The following is a 17,148-nucleotide window of genomic DNA, read 5'->3' as shown; positions in this document are numbered from 1 at the left end:
GAACATTCGGTCATTTGTAGCTTGGGTTTAGTTTCTCAAGCAGCGAGTTTGGTAGGAGGAGTGAGAGCAAGTCTGCAGCCTCAACTTCTCTAGCAGCTTATTTATTTATATTTATTTATTTATAGGTTCGATTTATACCCCGCCCTCCCCGCTACGCGGGCTCAGGGCGGCTTACACGGAGGCATACGCCAATATAAAACATAGTTAAAACCATTTAAAATATCAACAATACAATAACATTATTATTAATAAAGTGCTCTAGTTCTCACATGATATTTCCCAAGATGGCGGATTACAGCTGCTCTGCTAGTTCAGCGTCATCTGCTCCGGAGAACGCTGATGTTCCTTATTCCAGGGCCAGGCTATGATGGAACAATAATGATGCTAGTGGCGGCTCCTACTCATACGCCTGGCGGAAGAGCTCCGTCTTACAGGCCCTGCGGAACTGTGCAAGGTCCCGCAGGGCCCGGATCCCTGTTGCAAAAAGACTCTTATCCTTATTAGGTAGACAAGAAAACAGGCGTTTTTGTATAAATGGAGATTGCTTTTTGCTTTATAGAAGCAAATGGATGTTGCTGTTGAGATGTTTTGTGAGCTTAGATTTTTAGTTGGCAGTTCTGTTGTTTTTCGACTTGTGGTGCCATTAGAAGTGTGACCCCATGTTGTCTCTCCATAGTATGTGTGTATAATTCATAACCCACATTTCAGACATCGTCTGCTGTTGCGTTCGGATTTCCAGCGCTTCCTTCTCCTCTCTTCCCTCTGCTACCAGTCCCCACACAGCATGTACCAAATTGCTTAATGTTTCCCGCTGTGCCTGCTTCCTAACATCTTTCTAGCTTGGCACCAGAGCAGCTTTTCCTGGTGCTTTCTGCGTTTGGTGGCTTCCCTTCATCTGCCATCAGAATGACATTTGGAACAGCGTTAGAAATGGCTTGATTAATCTCATGAAATCCCATCAGGGCTCCTCAGTTATGCAGCAAAATGTAAATATATGATCTAAGAAAGGGGATTTATGACTTTGCAGGATATGGGGATTTTTGCTAGGGTTTTTGTAAAACAAAAATGTGTTGCCCTATATGATTAACTTTCCCCATAAAGCTTTAGTAGGGAGTTGTTTGAGCCCTGGTAAAAGCCATCTTCTGATGATTTCTGGCTTTTATGGGCAAGAATTTATCACACTTTAACACAAGATTTAGCTTTTTGTCCTGTTCTCTGATAGACTTTATTTTGTGGGGGAATCGGCACTTGTTTTAAAAAAGCAGCATTTGCTTTTTAGAATGACTATAAAATATTCTTAACATCACGAATACAAGGGTCCAAGGACAGTCTTCTCTTCTCTTCCACTGTCCTGTTCTGTAAATCTCTCAGGCCAACTTTGGACACAGCTGGTGTGGCTTAGTTGGTACAGCTGGGGGGCTGGGGTGGGGGCTGGCTAGGGAGACCTGGATTCAAGTTGTCACTTGGCCACAAGGTTTATTAGGTAATCTTGGCAGTTGAGCCTAACACACAAGGTTGTTGTGAAGATAAAACATGAATACCCTTGGCTCCTTAGAGGAAGAGAAGAAGGAACCAAGAGAAAGACATGAACATGCTTTAAAAAATTTCTTTAAAATTCTGACCTTGGTGTACAAAAACATTGTATTTTTTAAAATTATTTTTGAGTAACAATAACAGAACAAAATAAACCATAAATAACAACCTTATTAACAATAACCAACATTATATTTCAAAGATCACACAAGTAATTCCATATTGACCACTAATCACCTCTGGAAATGGAACTGAGTGTCTCTGGACTTGGTTGGGGTACAGCAGTAGCCACAGAAAAAAAGTTCCTTCGGCTCTCAGAACTTTTTGTTTCTACCCACCTAAATCTGACCCTAGCTCTATTCTAACATCCACTGCTTTAGCCATTAGATTGAGACCGGCCCCTTTGGGTACTTCCACTATGCTGCACCTTCCAAAGTCCTTTCTCCCTCACAGTGTTTTGTGCCGACTGCTGTGAAACAGGGATGACTTCTGGAAAGAAAAGAGGATGTGTATCCTCCCTAGCACGGAAGCATGAGCAAGGCTCCTCTGCTTTGGGGGGCAGAAAGCAACAGAGTTTCTAGGCTGGCAGCACACGACAAGTTTAAAAGCCAATTTGTATTCTGTGCTATAATATTGTACCCATATGAGCCCCGTAGAGCACTAAGGTATACCAACCAACATCTTTTGGTAGGCCCCAGCCCCAGGGACGTCCAACTTGCCTCAACTAGGGGCGGGGCCTTTTTAGCACTGGCCTCTATTTGGTGGAATGAGTTCCTGTATGAGATTAGAGCCCTGCGGGACTTATTACAATTTTGCAGGGCCTGTAAGACAAAGCTCTTCCACCAAGCTTTTGATCGAGGCAGGGGACGTCCCTGGCCTGGATCTGAATAGTTATATAGGAAGCATCTAAAACCTGAGACATCTGACTAAATTGTATGCTGCACTTTATGAGCGATGTTGTTTTATATTGTTTCTTTTAATTGTTTTTAAATCGTATTGTGTACCGTATTGAGACTGATGGAACCTGCCCTGAGCCTGCTTGCGGGGAGTGCGGAATACAAGACCAATAAAATAAAATTAAAAATAATTATTATTTTTAAAAAAACAAACAAATTGTATCTTTGAACAGTTGTGATGGTTATCCTATGTGTTTTGTCTTTCAGAGTGCGTTTAGTAGAAAGAGGATCCCCACATAGTTTGCCTCTCATGGAATCGGGAAAGGTAAACATTTTTTACTTCAGAGATTGTCAGCGTATCTTAAAGCACCATTACATGCTACCATGTCTCTTATGACTACACACACACACACACACTACTCAAATGGCCCTGATACAGCACATTTTTGGGATGAATTCCAGGGTTGAAAAGGAACAATAAGGATTGGCTTCCTTTTTCCAGAGCTGCAAGAAGAGGTACTGTTACATGAGACATATACTCACAGCCCGCTATGGCCTTCGGCTGACAGGTTTTTGTAACATTTCAGGAACTTGTGAAACCTGTTTTGACCAGAGGTGATAGTGGTGGGGAAAGAAATGTGTAATCACCAAAGGCGGCAGTGCTCCCACCATACCCCTTTTGGGGGGGGGAGAGAACAGTTGTCTGCCTGCCAGCCTTTAGCACAATGAAAGCAATGCCTACATGGCTGTCTGCATACATAAGGATCTGAGTACGAATGTTTGTAGTGAGCACTGAAACTAAGATCACTAACTTGGATTCGGGTATCCAGTCAGAACAAATAAGATTTTGCAGACAAGAGGCTATATCTTTCCTGGGGTTGTATTACCTCCAGAAACCTTTTATGTAGACTAAGATCTGTATATCTAATAGTCTCTATATTGGTCTGTCTGTCTGTCTATCTGACCAATTGATCGATCGACCAATATAGATATCTAATAATCTTGGAAGCTAAGCAGGGTCAGCCTTGGCTAGCATTTGGAAGGACAACCTCCAAGGAATACCAGGGCTGTGACACAGAGGCAGGCAACAACAAACCACCTCTGAAACGTCTCTTGCCTTAAAATCAAGTCTAGCTCACCACCTAGTGGTGCATTACGCTTAAAAAAGAGAGCTAGAACTTGTACCTGCCAGACAATCTTAGGATCTCCTGGCTATTCTACACACAATGCCATACAATACTTATTATTACGGCCACACTGACTCTAAACAGATTTTCCTGCAAACTTGGGGAACTCCCCAGGGTTTGCAGAAAAAACATGAAATCTTTATAAAAAATACATTGAGGGGGGTTTAAATTCCCCCCAAATAAAAGATTGTCCTCTGTGCATGCACAGAGGAAGGCACCTGTATGTGGCATGGTTGTAGGTGTCTGCCAGGACCTGGGTCATTCATGTCTGCCAGAGCCTGGGAGCCGTGACAAGCCCAGTGAGAAAGTGGGAGGGGAGATGAGGTTGCCCCCCACGAGTCTCACGGGCCTACCAGTACCAGTATAATTTGCCTGCAGTCAATTTTGAAAGTTGTGACTGGATAGTTACTTTCCATCAGTCCAATCGCAAGCAACTTGCATACATGATCAGTAAAAATGTACACGGGGAGGATCCACAATATTTGTGGGGTCTCATCCTTTTCATCCCCTGCCCCACTGATATCTCTTTTCTCCTTCCCTCTGTGGACACTTTCCTTCCTTGCCCCCACTTTCTTTTGCCTTCCCTCTCCCAATGATTGCCATTGCCTCTGCCTTCTCTTCCTCTTCCGCCTGGGCTCACTGTGGGTGTGTCATCTCTGTTGCCCCCCCCCCAGCCCTCTGCCTTCCTGGTCAGGCCACCCGTTCTCTGGGCTGCCCTCTTTCTAGCTGGCCTGCCAACCAGCAGTGCTAACACGTTCACCTGTTTGGTTCACGTGGTAGCACCAGTGGTAATTGTGGTGGCTCCTCCCCCACTGCTCTCCTCAGTTCTCCCACTGGGGGCTTTTTTGAACCCCCAATTTTTCTTTTAATGTTTTTGTATTTTTCTGCAAGCCTAGGTTTTCCCCGAGTTTGTAGAAATATCTCCTTTATCTGAATATAGCCCTAATACACAGATTTAAGGATCTACATCTGGGGCCATGTACAGAATGAGGTGTAACATGTGAGGAAGCCATAAAGACTTGCAGGGGGTATCTCATTTTTGCCTGTATCCCCTCCCTCACTATTTCTTCTTCCCCGCCTCCAGCAGCCTCCCATAATCTCTGCCCTTTCCCTGCTTCCTTTTCTCCCCTCCACCCACCAGCCAGTCTACCTTTTTTCTCCCTCCCCCCCCCTCATCTTCAGCTATTTTTATTATTTAGTTATTTTATTTATACCTCACCTCACCAAGGGGAACACAAAGCAGCTTACATCATTCTCATGTCCTTCAGTTTATCCCCACAACTGTGTGACGTAGGTTAGTCTGGGAGTCAGTGACAGACAAAGGTCACTTTTAGAGAGTATCCTAATTTAAAATTCTAACCACTACACCACAATGGCTTTTATGCAGTGGCTGCCATTAAATAGTGCTAAGCAGGCAGGCCTGCTGGTGTTAGCTGTCATACCTGGCCCCAATGAGTCCTTGCTCAAAGGCCAAAACAGTTCTGGAAAGGGACCTGGACCCCCCCCCCTTTTACTGACAGAGACCAAGACTTGAAACACTGGAAGTATTTTTCTGGTTGCCTAGCAACCACCACAAAAGCCACTACAGATGGCATTTGTTTCTTAAAGGTACATGTACTATTTCTATTATTTGGGGACTTAACCCCCCAATTTTTTAAGATTTCAGATTTTTTTGAAAATTTTAACTTTTCTCAGGTGTGTAGAAAAGACTGTCTTGTCTTTTCATGGCTCCAGTGCCTAGATTTACGTTACCACAGATGGCTAATGTTGAGAATTATATATATTGATGACAAGTGGAAGACCTGCAAGGACTTGTGGGGGGTATCTCTCCTCCTCCCTTTCCTTGCTTCCTTCTTTCCTTCCTATCCACCCACCAACCTGTCTTTTTCTGCCCCCCCCAATCCTAAACTTTTCCCTCCTCCGCCCAGCATCCTCTACTCAGAAAGTCTATGGTGTGAATGCACACTGCTGGCTGGGCCCAGTTGCATGGTAGGGAACATACAAGGACTTGTGGGGGCACCTCGCTTCCCCCGGTATCCCCCTGCCCACAGTATTTCTCTTTCCCTCCTGGCAATCCCCCTATGCTCATCTTTCCAAGCTTCCGTCTTCCATTCTCATCCACCAACCAACATATTTATTTACTTCATTTATACCCCGCCTTTCTCCATAGTGGGGACCCAAAACAGATTGCATAATTCTCTTCTCCTCCAGTTTATCCTCACAACAACCTTGTAAAGTGAGTTAGGCTCAGAATGTGTAAATGACCCAATGTCACCCCGTGAGCTTCCACAGCAGAGTGGTGATGATTCAGGCCTGGGCTTCCCAGACCCTAGTCTGAAACTCTAACCACTACACCCCACTGGCTTCCATGGGGTGGCTGCTTTTTGAACAGTAATAAGCAGCCAGGCCTGGGTGAGAGTCATGCAAGTAATGTGGCAGCAAGTGGTTGCTTTGGGCCTGGCCCAGAGTCCTCCCTCAAGGTCCTTGCCTTTCAATGGCAGAAACCAAGTCTTAAAGGCTAGCAATACTGTTGTGGTTGGCTAGCAATGGCCAATGAGAGCACCTGTTTCTTAAAGCTACAGGCAGTCCTTTTATCCTTGGGGGAGTTAACCCCTTTCTCCAATGTATTTTCTTTTAGATTTCAGATTTTTCTGCAAATCTAAGATATTTTTCAGTTGTGTAGAAAGATCTGTCTCTTCTGTTCATGGCTCCAGTCTCTGGGTTTAAGTATCCTCGGATTTGTCCATGTTGAGAATTAGATATACTGATTATTTGAGGTTACTGGTTTTGTGGAGGCCGGGTTTGCAGTCTGTATGTAAACAGTCCAGGGCACACTTGGGCCAAGGGAGCATAACAATGGATCACTTATTAAACATAATTCTTTAGCTATTGCTTGCCACTTTCCTCTAAGAAACGACGCCGACCTCTTTCTTTTTTTAAGCCTTCCATAAGAGTCTTGTAAAGGGCTTCGGGGGACAAGGAGGATTGTTCTGTGGTTGCATAAAACTGTGTGTACATCATCTGGCTTCTCACCAGATATGACTCATTTTGTCTTTCAATAGATCCTCCCTGGAGTTCGTATCATTATTGCTAATCCAGAAACAAAGGGACCCTTGGGAGATTCTCATCTTGGAGAGGTGAGTCACAGGCTGTGCCTGGGTTGGTAGTGAGTTGCCTGATTTAGTGGGGGAAGGACAGAAGATGGCTTTTAATCATTTGTCTTAGCGAGTGTTAAGCCCTCTCTAGTGGACATGCACCACACAGCTTCATGGAAATGTATGTGAAGTACCAAGAAAATGGTGAACTCTTACTCGTTCTGTCACAGCTGGGAACTGTGAGTGCCCTGTAGCCCCATCCAAAGATCGTGATGCATCACTAACACCTGTGTAGAGGGCACAGCAGATGCACTGGAGTCCACAGCATAAGAACATAAGAGCAGCCAATGTTGGATCAGGCCAATGGCCCATCCAGCCCAACACTCTGTGTCACACAGTGGCCAAAAATACCAGGCTCCATCAGGAGGTGCACCAGTAGGGCCAGGACACTAAAAGCCCTCTCACTGTTGCCCCCCACCCCCGCACCAAGAATACAGAGCATCACTTCCCCCAGACCAAAAGTTCTTGTCTATACCTCGTGGCTAATAGCCACTGATGGACCTCTGCTCCATATGTTTATCCAATTCCCTCTTGAAGCTGTCCATGCTTGGAGCCACCACCACCTCCTCCTGTGGCAGTGAACACAGCAACCTCACCACACCCAACCAGTCATGGAGCAATATGCCAACAGCTCTGCAGTGATAGGCAGACTGAAACAGTCAACTGGCGCACACTGGCCATGCCTCCCAGCCATCTCCCTGATGCCTCCTCCTGCAGCCCATGCTCTGAACACAGCAAAGAAGGGAGCTCTGAAAAGAGCACCTCAGTGTGACCATGAGGAGCCCTAGAGTTTCCACATTCCATGGAGGTCCACAGATGTGGATTTGAGCCCCTCCTCCTGCAACCATGTTCCTTTTTGTCTGGCGCAGGACGGAACCATGGCTCCTCCAGCCACAGCACTCACATGCTTCTTTTGCTTACACAGCAGAGGCTACCCTGATGAGAACACTCAAGACCTCTCCTTCATGTGGCTCACATCTCGGGTTGGGCGGGGTTCAGGAGCAGCGGTCTTTTGCCAGGCCAGGGGAATGGAGACACAGGGAAACTTGCAGCTGCACATTCACAAAAGGCATTTCTGTGAATTCCCTGATATCTCGCTGAGAAAAGGCATCTTTGTGTCAATCGGGGACATGGGTTAGAATCCTTTTAAAGGGAATGCCAATAAGGAGAGAATGCTTGCCTATTGGCAAGCAATAGTTCAAGCAGTAGCAAAACAGAAGGAAGAGGCCAGACTAGAAACTCACAAACCTCACATTTGAGAGTAATCCTGTAATCACATGTCCAGTTAGGCACACAGGGAAAAATAGAGCAGTAGGATTTGGGGTGCTTGGGGTACATTGCCCCCGGTGCCCACCTGGGGACGTTGAGGCTCCCCTTTGATGTGTGTCCCAAGTTGGACAACCCGTAATGGATCTGAGCACAGCAGTGTTAGCAACATACTGTAACAGTGTTTGTTCCCCTCCTTGCCTGTTTGCACAAAAATTGAGCGCTTTTCACAATGAGTCCTTTCTATGGGATTTCTGTCACCAAAGTCCACTTTGTTATGTACTAAGTTCGTGAGGCTAGAGAGATACAGCCCCGTGCGGTGTGGCATATCATTTAGCAAATGTAATATTTATATCATATTTAGGAGGCCTTTGATTGGCTGCAGATTTAGTTGGCACCCTAAACTGTGCCAGGGGGATGTGTGTGGAGGGAGGGCTTATACTTTCATTCTCTATGTCTATAGTGGGTATCTTTAATGCTACACCTGGGTTCTTGCTGGCATAACATTAAGAACATAAGAGACGCCAATGTTGGATCAGGCCAAAGGCCCATCCAGTCCAACTCCCTGTGTCACACAGTGGCCAGAAATACCAGGTGCCATCAGGAGGTCCACCAGTGGGGCCAGGACAGTAGAAGCCCTCCCACTGTTGACTCCCCTCCCAAGCACCAAGACAGAGCATCACTTGCCCCAGAGCCCCTATCTATACCTTGTGGCTAATAGCCACTGATGGACCTCTGCTCCATATGCTGATCTAATTCCCTTTTGAAGCCGTCCATGCTTGTAGCCGCCACCACTTCCTGTGGCAGTGAATTCCAAGTGTTAATCACTCTTTGGGTGAAGAAGTACTTCCTTTTATCCGTTCTAACCTGACCGCTCAGCAATTTCATTGAGTGCCCACGAGTTCTTATATTGTGAGAATGGGAGAAAAGTACCTCTTTTCCTACCTGCTCTATCCCATGCATAATCTTATAAACCTCGATCATGTCACCCCACAGTCGTCGTTTCTCCAAGCTAAAGAGCCCTAAGCGCTTTAACCTTTCCTCATAGGGAAAGTATTCCAACCCTTTTATCATTCGAGTTGCCCTTTTCTGCACTTTTTCCAAAGCTATGATATTCTTTTCAAGGTGTGGTGACCAGAACTGCACACAGTATTCCAAATGAGGTTGCACCATTGATTTATATAGGGGTATTATGTCTATCAGTTTTAGGACCTCCTCTCTCGTCACCTCAATCTGACTCAGGTCTTTCAACACCCCTCCTGAAATCAGTGGTTCTGGAGTGGGCAAGCACTTCTCATCTTCCACAGTGAAGACGGAGGCAAAAAATGCATTTAGCTTCTCAGCCATTTCCCTATCATCCTTCAATACTCCTTTTACCCCTTGGTCGTCCAAGGGCCCCACTGCCTCCCTGGCTGGTTTCCTGCTTCTAATGTATTTGAAGAAAGTTTTATTGTTGGTTTTTACGTTTTTTGCTATATGCTCCTCATATTCCCTTTTTGCCTGCCTGACCTCAGACTTGCATTTTATTTGCCATAGCCTGTGTTCCGTTTTATCAGCCTCACTGTGACTAGCTTTCCACTGCTTAAAGGAATTCTTTTTACTTTTTACAGCCTCCATTACTCTGTTTGTTAACCATGCAGGCTTTTTCCTATACCTTTTTGTGCCTTTCCTAACCTGCGGAATATATTTTATTTGAGCTTCTAGAATTGTAGTTTTAAACAGTTTCCAAGCTTCCCCAATGGTTTTGACCCTTTCTACTTTTCCCTTCAGTTTCCTCCCCACATGTCCCCTCATATCAGAAAAATTACCCCTTTTAAAGTTAAAAGTGGTTGTGTGAGTCTTTTTGGCCAATTCCCTATTTGTACAAATGTTGAACTCAACAACATTATGATCACTGTTCCCAAGCGGTGCAATCACTTTTACATCTCTCACCAGGTCTTGAGTGTTACTTAGGACCAAACCAAGGATAGCCTCTCCCCTGGTAGGTTACGTGACCATCTGTTCCATAGCACAGTCATTTAGAGTGTCTAGAAACTCAATCTCTTTTTCTCGACTAGAACACATATTGACCCAATCAATGTGTGGGTAGTTAAAATCACCTATTACGACACAGTGTTTTTGTCTAGCTGCTATCTTTAATTCATTCATCATTTTATAATCCTCCTCTATCTTTTGATAGAACATTATACCTACACTGGAGACATAAGCAGGGCTGGAGAGGCTGAGGATACCAGTAAAGCTCTACTTCTCACCCAACATGCTTCTTACAACATTCCATTACTCTGATTATTCATTCAGATTTTCCTACTCAAATTACAGATAATGAAAATATAAGGATTTGTTTTTCTCCTAGATTATCTCACTAATATAAATCAAAGGGACCATAATATTGTAATATACTTACCTCTACCACTAGACTGCTTCTTACGGTAGGAAACATATAGAAGTGATAACTGTATGATTTGCCAGGACCTTTTCACCCTACTTCATCAATGTATCCCCTCCTTCAGGGCCAGTGGGACTGGCATAAGATCTAGCCACGTAATCATGACATCCCATGTGACTGGGGCTTTTACAGATTACCTTGTGGTGTGAGAATCGACCTGAGCAAAATGGCTTTCTTGATGGCTACCATGCCGCAGAGATTGGCTCTCATACTGGGATAATTTTGTGGAAGTGTCTTAAGATAGTGGAGTAGGCTTTCATAAAAAGCTTGTTTATGGACGTACATATATGTAGACTGTGCAGACATTTACCCTAATGTGTAAAGCTAATTGCAGAGTTGGGCTTTGGCTTGCTAAAGGACATTGTTATAGCAATGAAATAACAATAAAAATTAAACCATCTGCAGCAGAGTAGACCCAAGAATCCTGTGTCTTGTACAGATATGTCAGTAAAAAATGGCCTTCTTTTAACCTAGATATGGGTTCACAGTGCTCATAATGCCAGCGGTTATTTTACCATCTACGGTGATGAATCCTTGCAGTCAGATCATTTTAATTCAAGACTTAGTTTTGGAGACACACAAACTATCTGGGCACGGACTGGCTATTTGGGGTTCTTGAGGAGAACAGAACTTACAGATGCAAATGGAGGTAAGTTCTGATGGTTTTCAGAAGTCAATAACACGGTGTTTCTTGAACAGCTTATTTGATTTGTGGACCCCAAGTCAACTCCAACTCCTGTAAATCTGAGCGCCGGTTCTGTAACCTGATATGAGAGGGAAGAAGATTCAGCAAGCATCTGTCTTTTTCTGGAGGGGTGTGTGTGTCTCCTTGGTCTACTTAGACCAGGCAGAGTGTGAGGAGAACATTTTTGTTCCCAACAGCTGATTCAGGGAGATGGAAGTCAGTATGTTCTCTCTTCCTGGAATGGGATGCTGGAGCAACAAGGAAGACCTAGGAACACGTATGAAGCGGCCTTATACCAAATAAGGCCCTTGGTCATCTATGTCAATCTTGTCTATTCTTTCTGACAGAAAAGAAAGGTTTTTTCCCCCAGTCCCTGCTGCCTAAAGCCCTTTTGCAAGAGATGCTTTTGGGGGAAATTTCCCCAACAGTGCCAGGGATTGAGCCTGGGACCTTCTGCATGCCAAGCAGATGCTCTACCACTGAACCCCAGAGAGAGTGTGGCTAGAATTGCCCTTAACCATAGGGTTGCCAGATCCCTACCTGCTGCCAGCAGGGGGACAGAGCTTCTTTTCTGAGGATTTCTGGCGTGAGGTGTAGCGCGTGCGCCATGATGACATCACCCAGAAGTGATGTCATCGCTTTAGGCATGTTGCCAGGGGGACACTCTAGCATTCGCCTAGAAACTCTATGGTACCATAGTTTTTAGGCCAAGTGCTAGAGCCTCCCCCCAGCAACATGCTCGGTGTGATGACATCGCCTCTAGGTGACATCATTGTGCTGGGCCCAGCAACATGCCCGGTGTGATGACGTCGCCTCTAGGTGACATCATTGTGCTGGGCACATTGGCACGATCCCGGCACTTTGAGAATGGCAAGCCTCGTGGGAATGGCAAGCCTACTTAACCAAGAAGTCTCCAGAGCTAGTGATTATCATGCTGGCAGCGGTCAAGGGTGCTTTCATTTCAGGATAACTGGGGGAAACTTTATTATTCTCATTATAAGGTAGATAAAGGTAAAGATAAAGGTAAAGATAAAGGTAAAGATAAAGGTTTCCCTTGCTCAGAAGCCAGTCGAATCTGACTATAGGGGGCAGTCCTTATCTTTGTTTCCAAGCCGAAGACTCAGCACTGTCCGAAGACTTCACCGTGGTCATGTGGCCAGCTGTAATTATCTTATTCCTTTGTGGGTGGTTGCGTAAGAAGAAGACATGTTTTGGGTGGAAGAAACCACAACCCTCAATGGGGAACAGATTAGGAGAGGGCGTCGTCTGGGTGAAAGAAAATTAACCACAAAAAAGCAGAGTGGAGATGAAAAGTCAGTTATCCAGTCCAATTATAGGTTACTTGAATCGGTACATTCAGTTTGCACGCTTAGATTGACGTGTTTGGTCATAGTAGCCAGTGTCATGCAGTGGTTGAAGTGCTGAACTGGGCTTTGGGAGGATCACATTCAAATCCCTACTCTGCCATGGAGCTCTTTGGGTGACCTTGGGCCAGTCATGCAATATCAGCATAACCTACCTCACATTGTTGTTGTAAGGAAAAAATGGTGAAGGGTGGACCACGTATGCCATTCGAAGCCCCTTGGAAAATGTGTATTACACAGCACTGGAAAATCAATGTTGTCCATCAGTCCTCAAGAGTATTGGTTTAGCTTCCAAAGGTTCTTCTTTGTACTTTCCCAGTGCATTGAAATTGTTGTTTTGCCTGCAGCTGCAATGTATGTTGTGGCATACACCCATGCTGGTGTCAGACCAAGGCTGTTGGTTGCCATATGGGTTGTTATGAGGATAACATGGAGGAGAGGAGAATGATGTAAGCTACATTGGGTCCCCATTGGGGTGAAAGGTGGGAAATAAATAAATACAAACACTTGAAGGATGGTACAGTCCATTCCCTTGTGGCTCTTGAGCACTGGTGTAGTGCTTCAATGTACAAAGAAAGCTGGGTTTAGAAGTGAAGAACCTGCAAAACAAACAACCTAAGAAGCCAACTGCTTCAGATGTTCATACGCTTTTTTTTAATGTCTTATATAACACACTATTTTTTTGTCCTCCTTTCTTAAATCCAGAGCGACATGATGCACTTTATGTGGTAGGTGCACTAGATGAAGCCATGGAATTGCGAGGAATGAGGTATCACCCCATAGATATTGAGACATCTGTAATAAGAGCACATAAAAGCATTACGGAATGGTAAGTACTTTAGAAGAGCTCCTTCCAGTGTGTGCAGATGTGTAGGGGGACTTAGTCACATACTCACCACTCTTATTATCTTCTTGACTCTAATGATGGAATGGAGGCTGTGCATGGCAAGGTAACCTAGATGGAGATAAGGGCTGGGGTGGGATGATTGAGAGCAGAAAAGCCACAAAGGGGAAAGGGACTTCCCCCTTTCCCTGCTAGTTGTTTTCATACTCCAGTTGCCCCTTCCCTAGCAGCATTTCCCTGTGGTGTTCCAAATGTGGGTTTGGGTGCTTTCCCCATCAGTTGCTCTTCTTAGAAAAATATACTGATATTCTTGCGGAGGCAATTTTGTCTGTTTCTGATTGACCTAACCCATCACTGGTGGTTGATGTGCAGGACCCAGCACTGTTGATGAATAAGCAGGTCAGTTTAGTTGTTGGAAAGTGTCTTCTTCTTATGGCTCATAAGGTGTCCCGCTGTTTGTCCTCAACAGACTTTGCCATGCTTTTGTTGTTGTTGTTGTTGTTCAGTCGCACAGTTGAGTCCGACTCTTTGTGACCCCATGGACCAGATCACGCCAGGCCTTCCGGTCTTCCGCCGTCCTCTGAAGTTTGCTCAATTTCATGTTCGTTGCATCTATGACACAGTCTAACCATCTCATCGTTTGCCGTCCCCGTCTTCTTTGACCTTCAGTCTTTTCCAGCTTCAGGGTCTTCTCCAGTGAGTGCTCCCTTCTCATCGGGTGGCCAAAGTATTTGAGCTTCCGTTTCATCATCTGGCCTTCCAGGGAACAGTTAGGGTTGATTTCTTTTAGGATTGACTGATTTGATCTTCCTGCAGTACAAGGAACTATCAAGAGTCTTCTCCAGCACCATAATTCAAAAGAATCTATTCTTCGGCACTCGGCCTTCCTTATAGTCCAACTCTCGCAGCCATACATGACTACCGGGAATACCATTGGTTTGACCATGCGGACTTTTGTTGGCAGGACTTTTTCTCATGCTGTTTAGGTTCGCGATTGCTTTCCTCCCAAGGAGCAGAAATCTTTTAATTTCATGGCTGCTGTCACAGTCTGCGTTGATCTGGGATCCCAGGAACATGAAGTTTGTCACTACTTCCACGACTTCCCCTTCTATTTGCCAAGGAGTGATGGGGCCGGATGCCATGATCTTCGTTTTTTTTATGTTGAGCTTCAAGCCCACTTTTGCGCTCTCCTCTTTTACTCTGAGCAAGAGGCTCTTTAGGTCCTCTTCACTTTCTGCCATTAGAGTGGTATCGTCTGCATATCTGAGGTTGTTGATCTTTTCCCCAGCAATCTTAATTCCCGCTTGTGATTCATCCAGGCCAGCATTTCGCATGATGTACTTCTGCATATATATTAAATAAGCAAGGAGACAATATACATCCTTGGCGTACTCCTTTTCCTATGCTAAACCAATCAGTTGTTCCATATCCGGTTCTAACTGTTGCTTCTTGGCCCTTATACAGGTTTCTCAAGAAACTTGAAGCAATCATTTGGGGACCTTGGGAAATAAGCTAGTTTGACCCACAATCCACTTTTTAATTCATTATCCCACTCCTTCGGATGATATTCCTTCATATGTTTCCTTCTCCTTTCTCTTCAATGTCATAGATGTAGTTGGGGAACCCACCACACAGATCCAGACCAATCTACTAGTCTTAACCTATGGTGATTCTTAGAGATGTGAAGACCCTGAAAACACTGGGGGGGGGATGGGAAAGTCCCTCCCATGTTTATTTATTATGGCTTCTTTTTTATTATTCTAGTGGGAAAAATTGTGCCTTAAATTTCCCCTTGATTTCTTGGCTCTTGTGGAACAGATCTCTTGTTCTTCCTTTTTTGTGGTTCTCTTCTATTTCTTTACACTGGCTTTTGTAATTCTTCTCTTCATCTCTATGTGCCAGTTGCTAGAACACTGCATTTAGACTTCTGATTCTATTTCTGTTACCTTTAGCATTTGCTTCTTGTCTATCTTTAACAATTTAAGAGTTTCATCAGTCATCCATCAAGGCTTTTCATTTCTTTTGGTTACAGGAATAGTCTTTGCACATTCTTCTTTGATAATATCTCTGGTTTCAGCCCATAGGTCTACCAGTTCCTGTTCACTTGAACTTAGTAAAGCAAATCAGTTCTTTATATGGTCTTTAAGCTCTTCAGGAATGTTGTTTAGATTGTATTTTGGCACTATGAATGTTCTGGTGTTTTCGATATTAACAATTCATGGTCTGTACCGTAATCAGCTCTTCGTCTTGTTTTTGCAGAGAAAATTAAGCTTCTCAATTTTCTGCTTCCGATTATGTAAAACCAGTGATGTCCATGTATACAGTCATCTATTCGGTTGCCTGAAATACCGGTATGCATTCGCAATGAACAGTTTTTTGTTCTCACAGAATTCTGTGAGTCACTTTCCTGCTTTATTTCGTGCCCTTCACTCAAATTTTTCAACGTTTGACTCTACTTCCCCCCCACTCTTGCATTCTAGTCACCTATGATTATCAGTACATCTTGCTTAGATGTGGGATCAATTTCTTCCTAGAACTTGCATAAAAGTTTTCAGTTCTTCAGTCATCATCTGTAGTTGGGGCGTAAACTTGAATTATGTTGATAGGCTTTCCATGAAGTCTGATTGATATTATTCCATCAGGCTTTGCATTATTATACCTAATTGCTTGTGCTGCATCTCACATCACTTTTAGAGCAATTCCATTTCTTCTGTGTTTGTCATTTCCAACGTAAAACACTGTGCAATTTTCTAACTGAAAATGTCCTAATCCAGTCTACGTTAGTACAGTCACTCCCAGGATTGCAGTGTTTAAACATTCCATTCCTCTTTCTACAATTTCAAGCCCACCTTGAGTCATACTTCTCATGTTCCATGTTCTGATGGTAAGTGTTGAACAGCTTTGGACTTTACAACTGCACTTCTTTTTGGCTTTAATCCAGTTGGGTCATTAAGAATAGCACTACTCGTTCTTGTCCTCTGCTGTTCCCCAGCAGCTGATTGAGTTTTGTCCAACTTGGGGGTTCCATCTTCCAGTACTGTATCTTTTTTTCATTTTGGATTGTCTCATCACAAGTTTTCCAAGTTTTGAGATTATTAGGAGTGGTTTACCATTGCCACCTTCTGCACAGCACCACCTTCTGCACAGCACTAACAAAGTGGCACTGCCATTGTCTATGAAAGATCCTCCGCCAGTGTCACCTTCCACTACTGCTGCTGCCCAGTAGCTACCCTTCAAGGGGTCCTGCATGCCATCACCATTGGAACTGTCCATTCCCTTCTTCTGATGTGGCCGTTGATCCCCAGAGGGAGTGGATGCATCTTAGTCTTGTGTCTCAGCTGTGACCATTCCGCCTTGAGTGACTCTGCTAGATGTTTAGACCCCTTACGGTCTTGCTCTCAGCTTCACTGACACACACACCTCCCCACACTACATTAAGGTGTACATCTGTGAGGGGGACCTATATATGCTGTAGACATATACAATGTATGCTTTTAATGGTAGTATGCAGAGGTCATTTCGGGGGGGATCGTGGGGGATCGCAGTTCCCCCGGGTGAGGTACGGGGGCGGGGCACATGACGAAGCCCCGCCCCCTGCTACCGGCCGCCCCGCTTCCGGCCCTCATTCAGCCAGGAGGAGGCAGGAGAAGAGGGAGGGTAAGTTGCTTCCTCCCTGCCTCTCCCCACCCCTGCTTGCCTGGGGCCAGGGAGGGCCTTCGCGGGGCTTCCTTGCACTCCCGCCGGCCTTGCAGGTCCACCGCCGGGCCCCTCA

The 17,148-nt window shown here is 44.8% G+C and overlaps 1 protein-coding gene across 1 annotated transcript in view; it reads left to right on the top strand.

Moving 5' to 3' along the window:
* LOC107116825 (disco-interacting protein 2 homolog C) overlaps positions 1 to 17,148 on the top strand; it is a gene marked incomplete at its 5' end in the record, with an annotated part of 58,445 nt that overhangs the window by 39,700 nt on the left and 1,597 nt on the right. The window contains 4 exons of the mRNA XM_015418829.1: positions 2,697 to 2,754; positions 6,679 to 6,753; positions 10,958 to 11,132; positions 13,238 to 13,361. Coding sequence (XP_015274315.1) covers positions 2,697 to 2,754; positions 6,679 to 6,753; positions 10,958 to 11,132; positions 13,238 to 13,361 — 432 coding nt within the window. The remainder of the gene's footprint in view (positions 1 to 2,696; positions 2,755 to 6,678; positions 6,754 to 10,957; positions 11,133 to 13,237; positions 13,362 to 17,148) is intronic.

This window comes from Gekko japonicus, unplaced genomic scaffold, assembly GCF_001447785.1.
Source record: "Gekko japonicus isolate JY-2015 unplaced genomic scaffold, Gekko_japonicus_V1.1 scaffold1480, whole genome shotgun sequence".
Taxonomy (NCBI): domain Eukaryota; kingdom Metazoa; phylum Chordata; class Lepidosauria; order Squamata; family Gekkonidae; genus Gekko; species Gekko japonicus.
The sequence above is the reverse complement of the archived record's forward strand: the minus strand, read 5'-3'. Positions and strand labels throughout refer to the sequence as shown.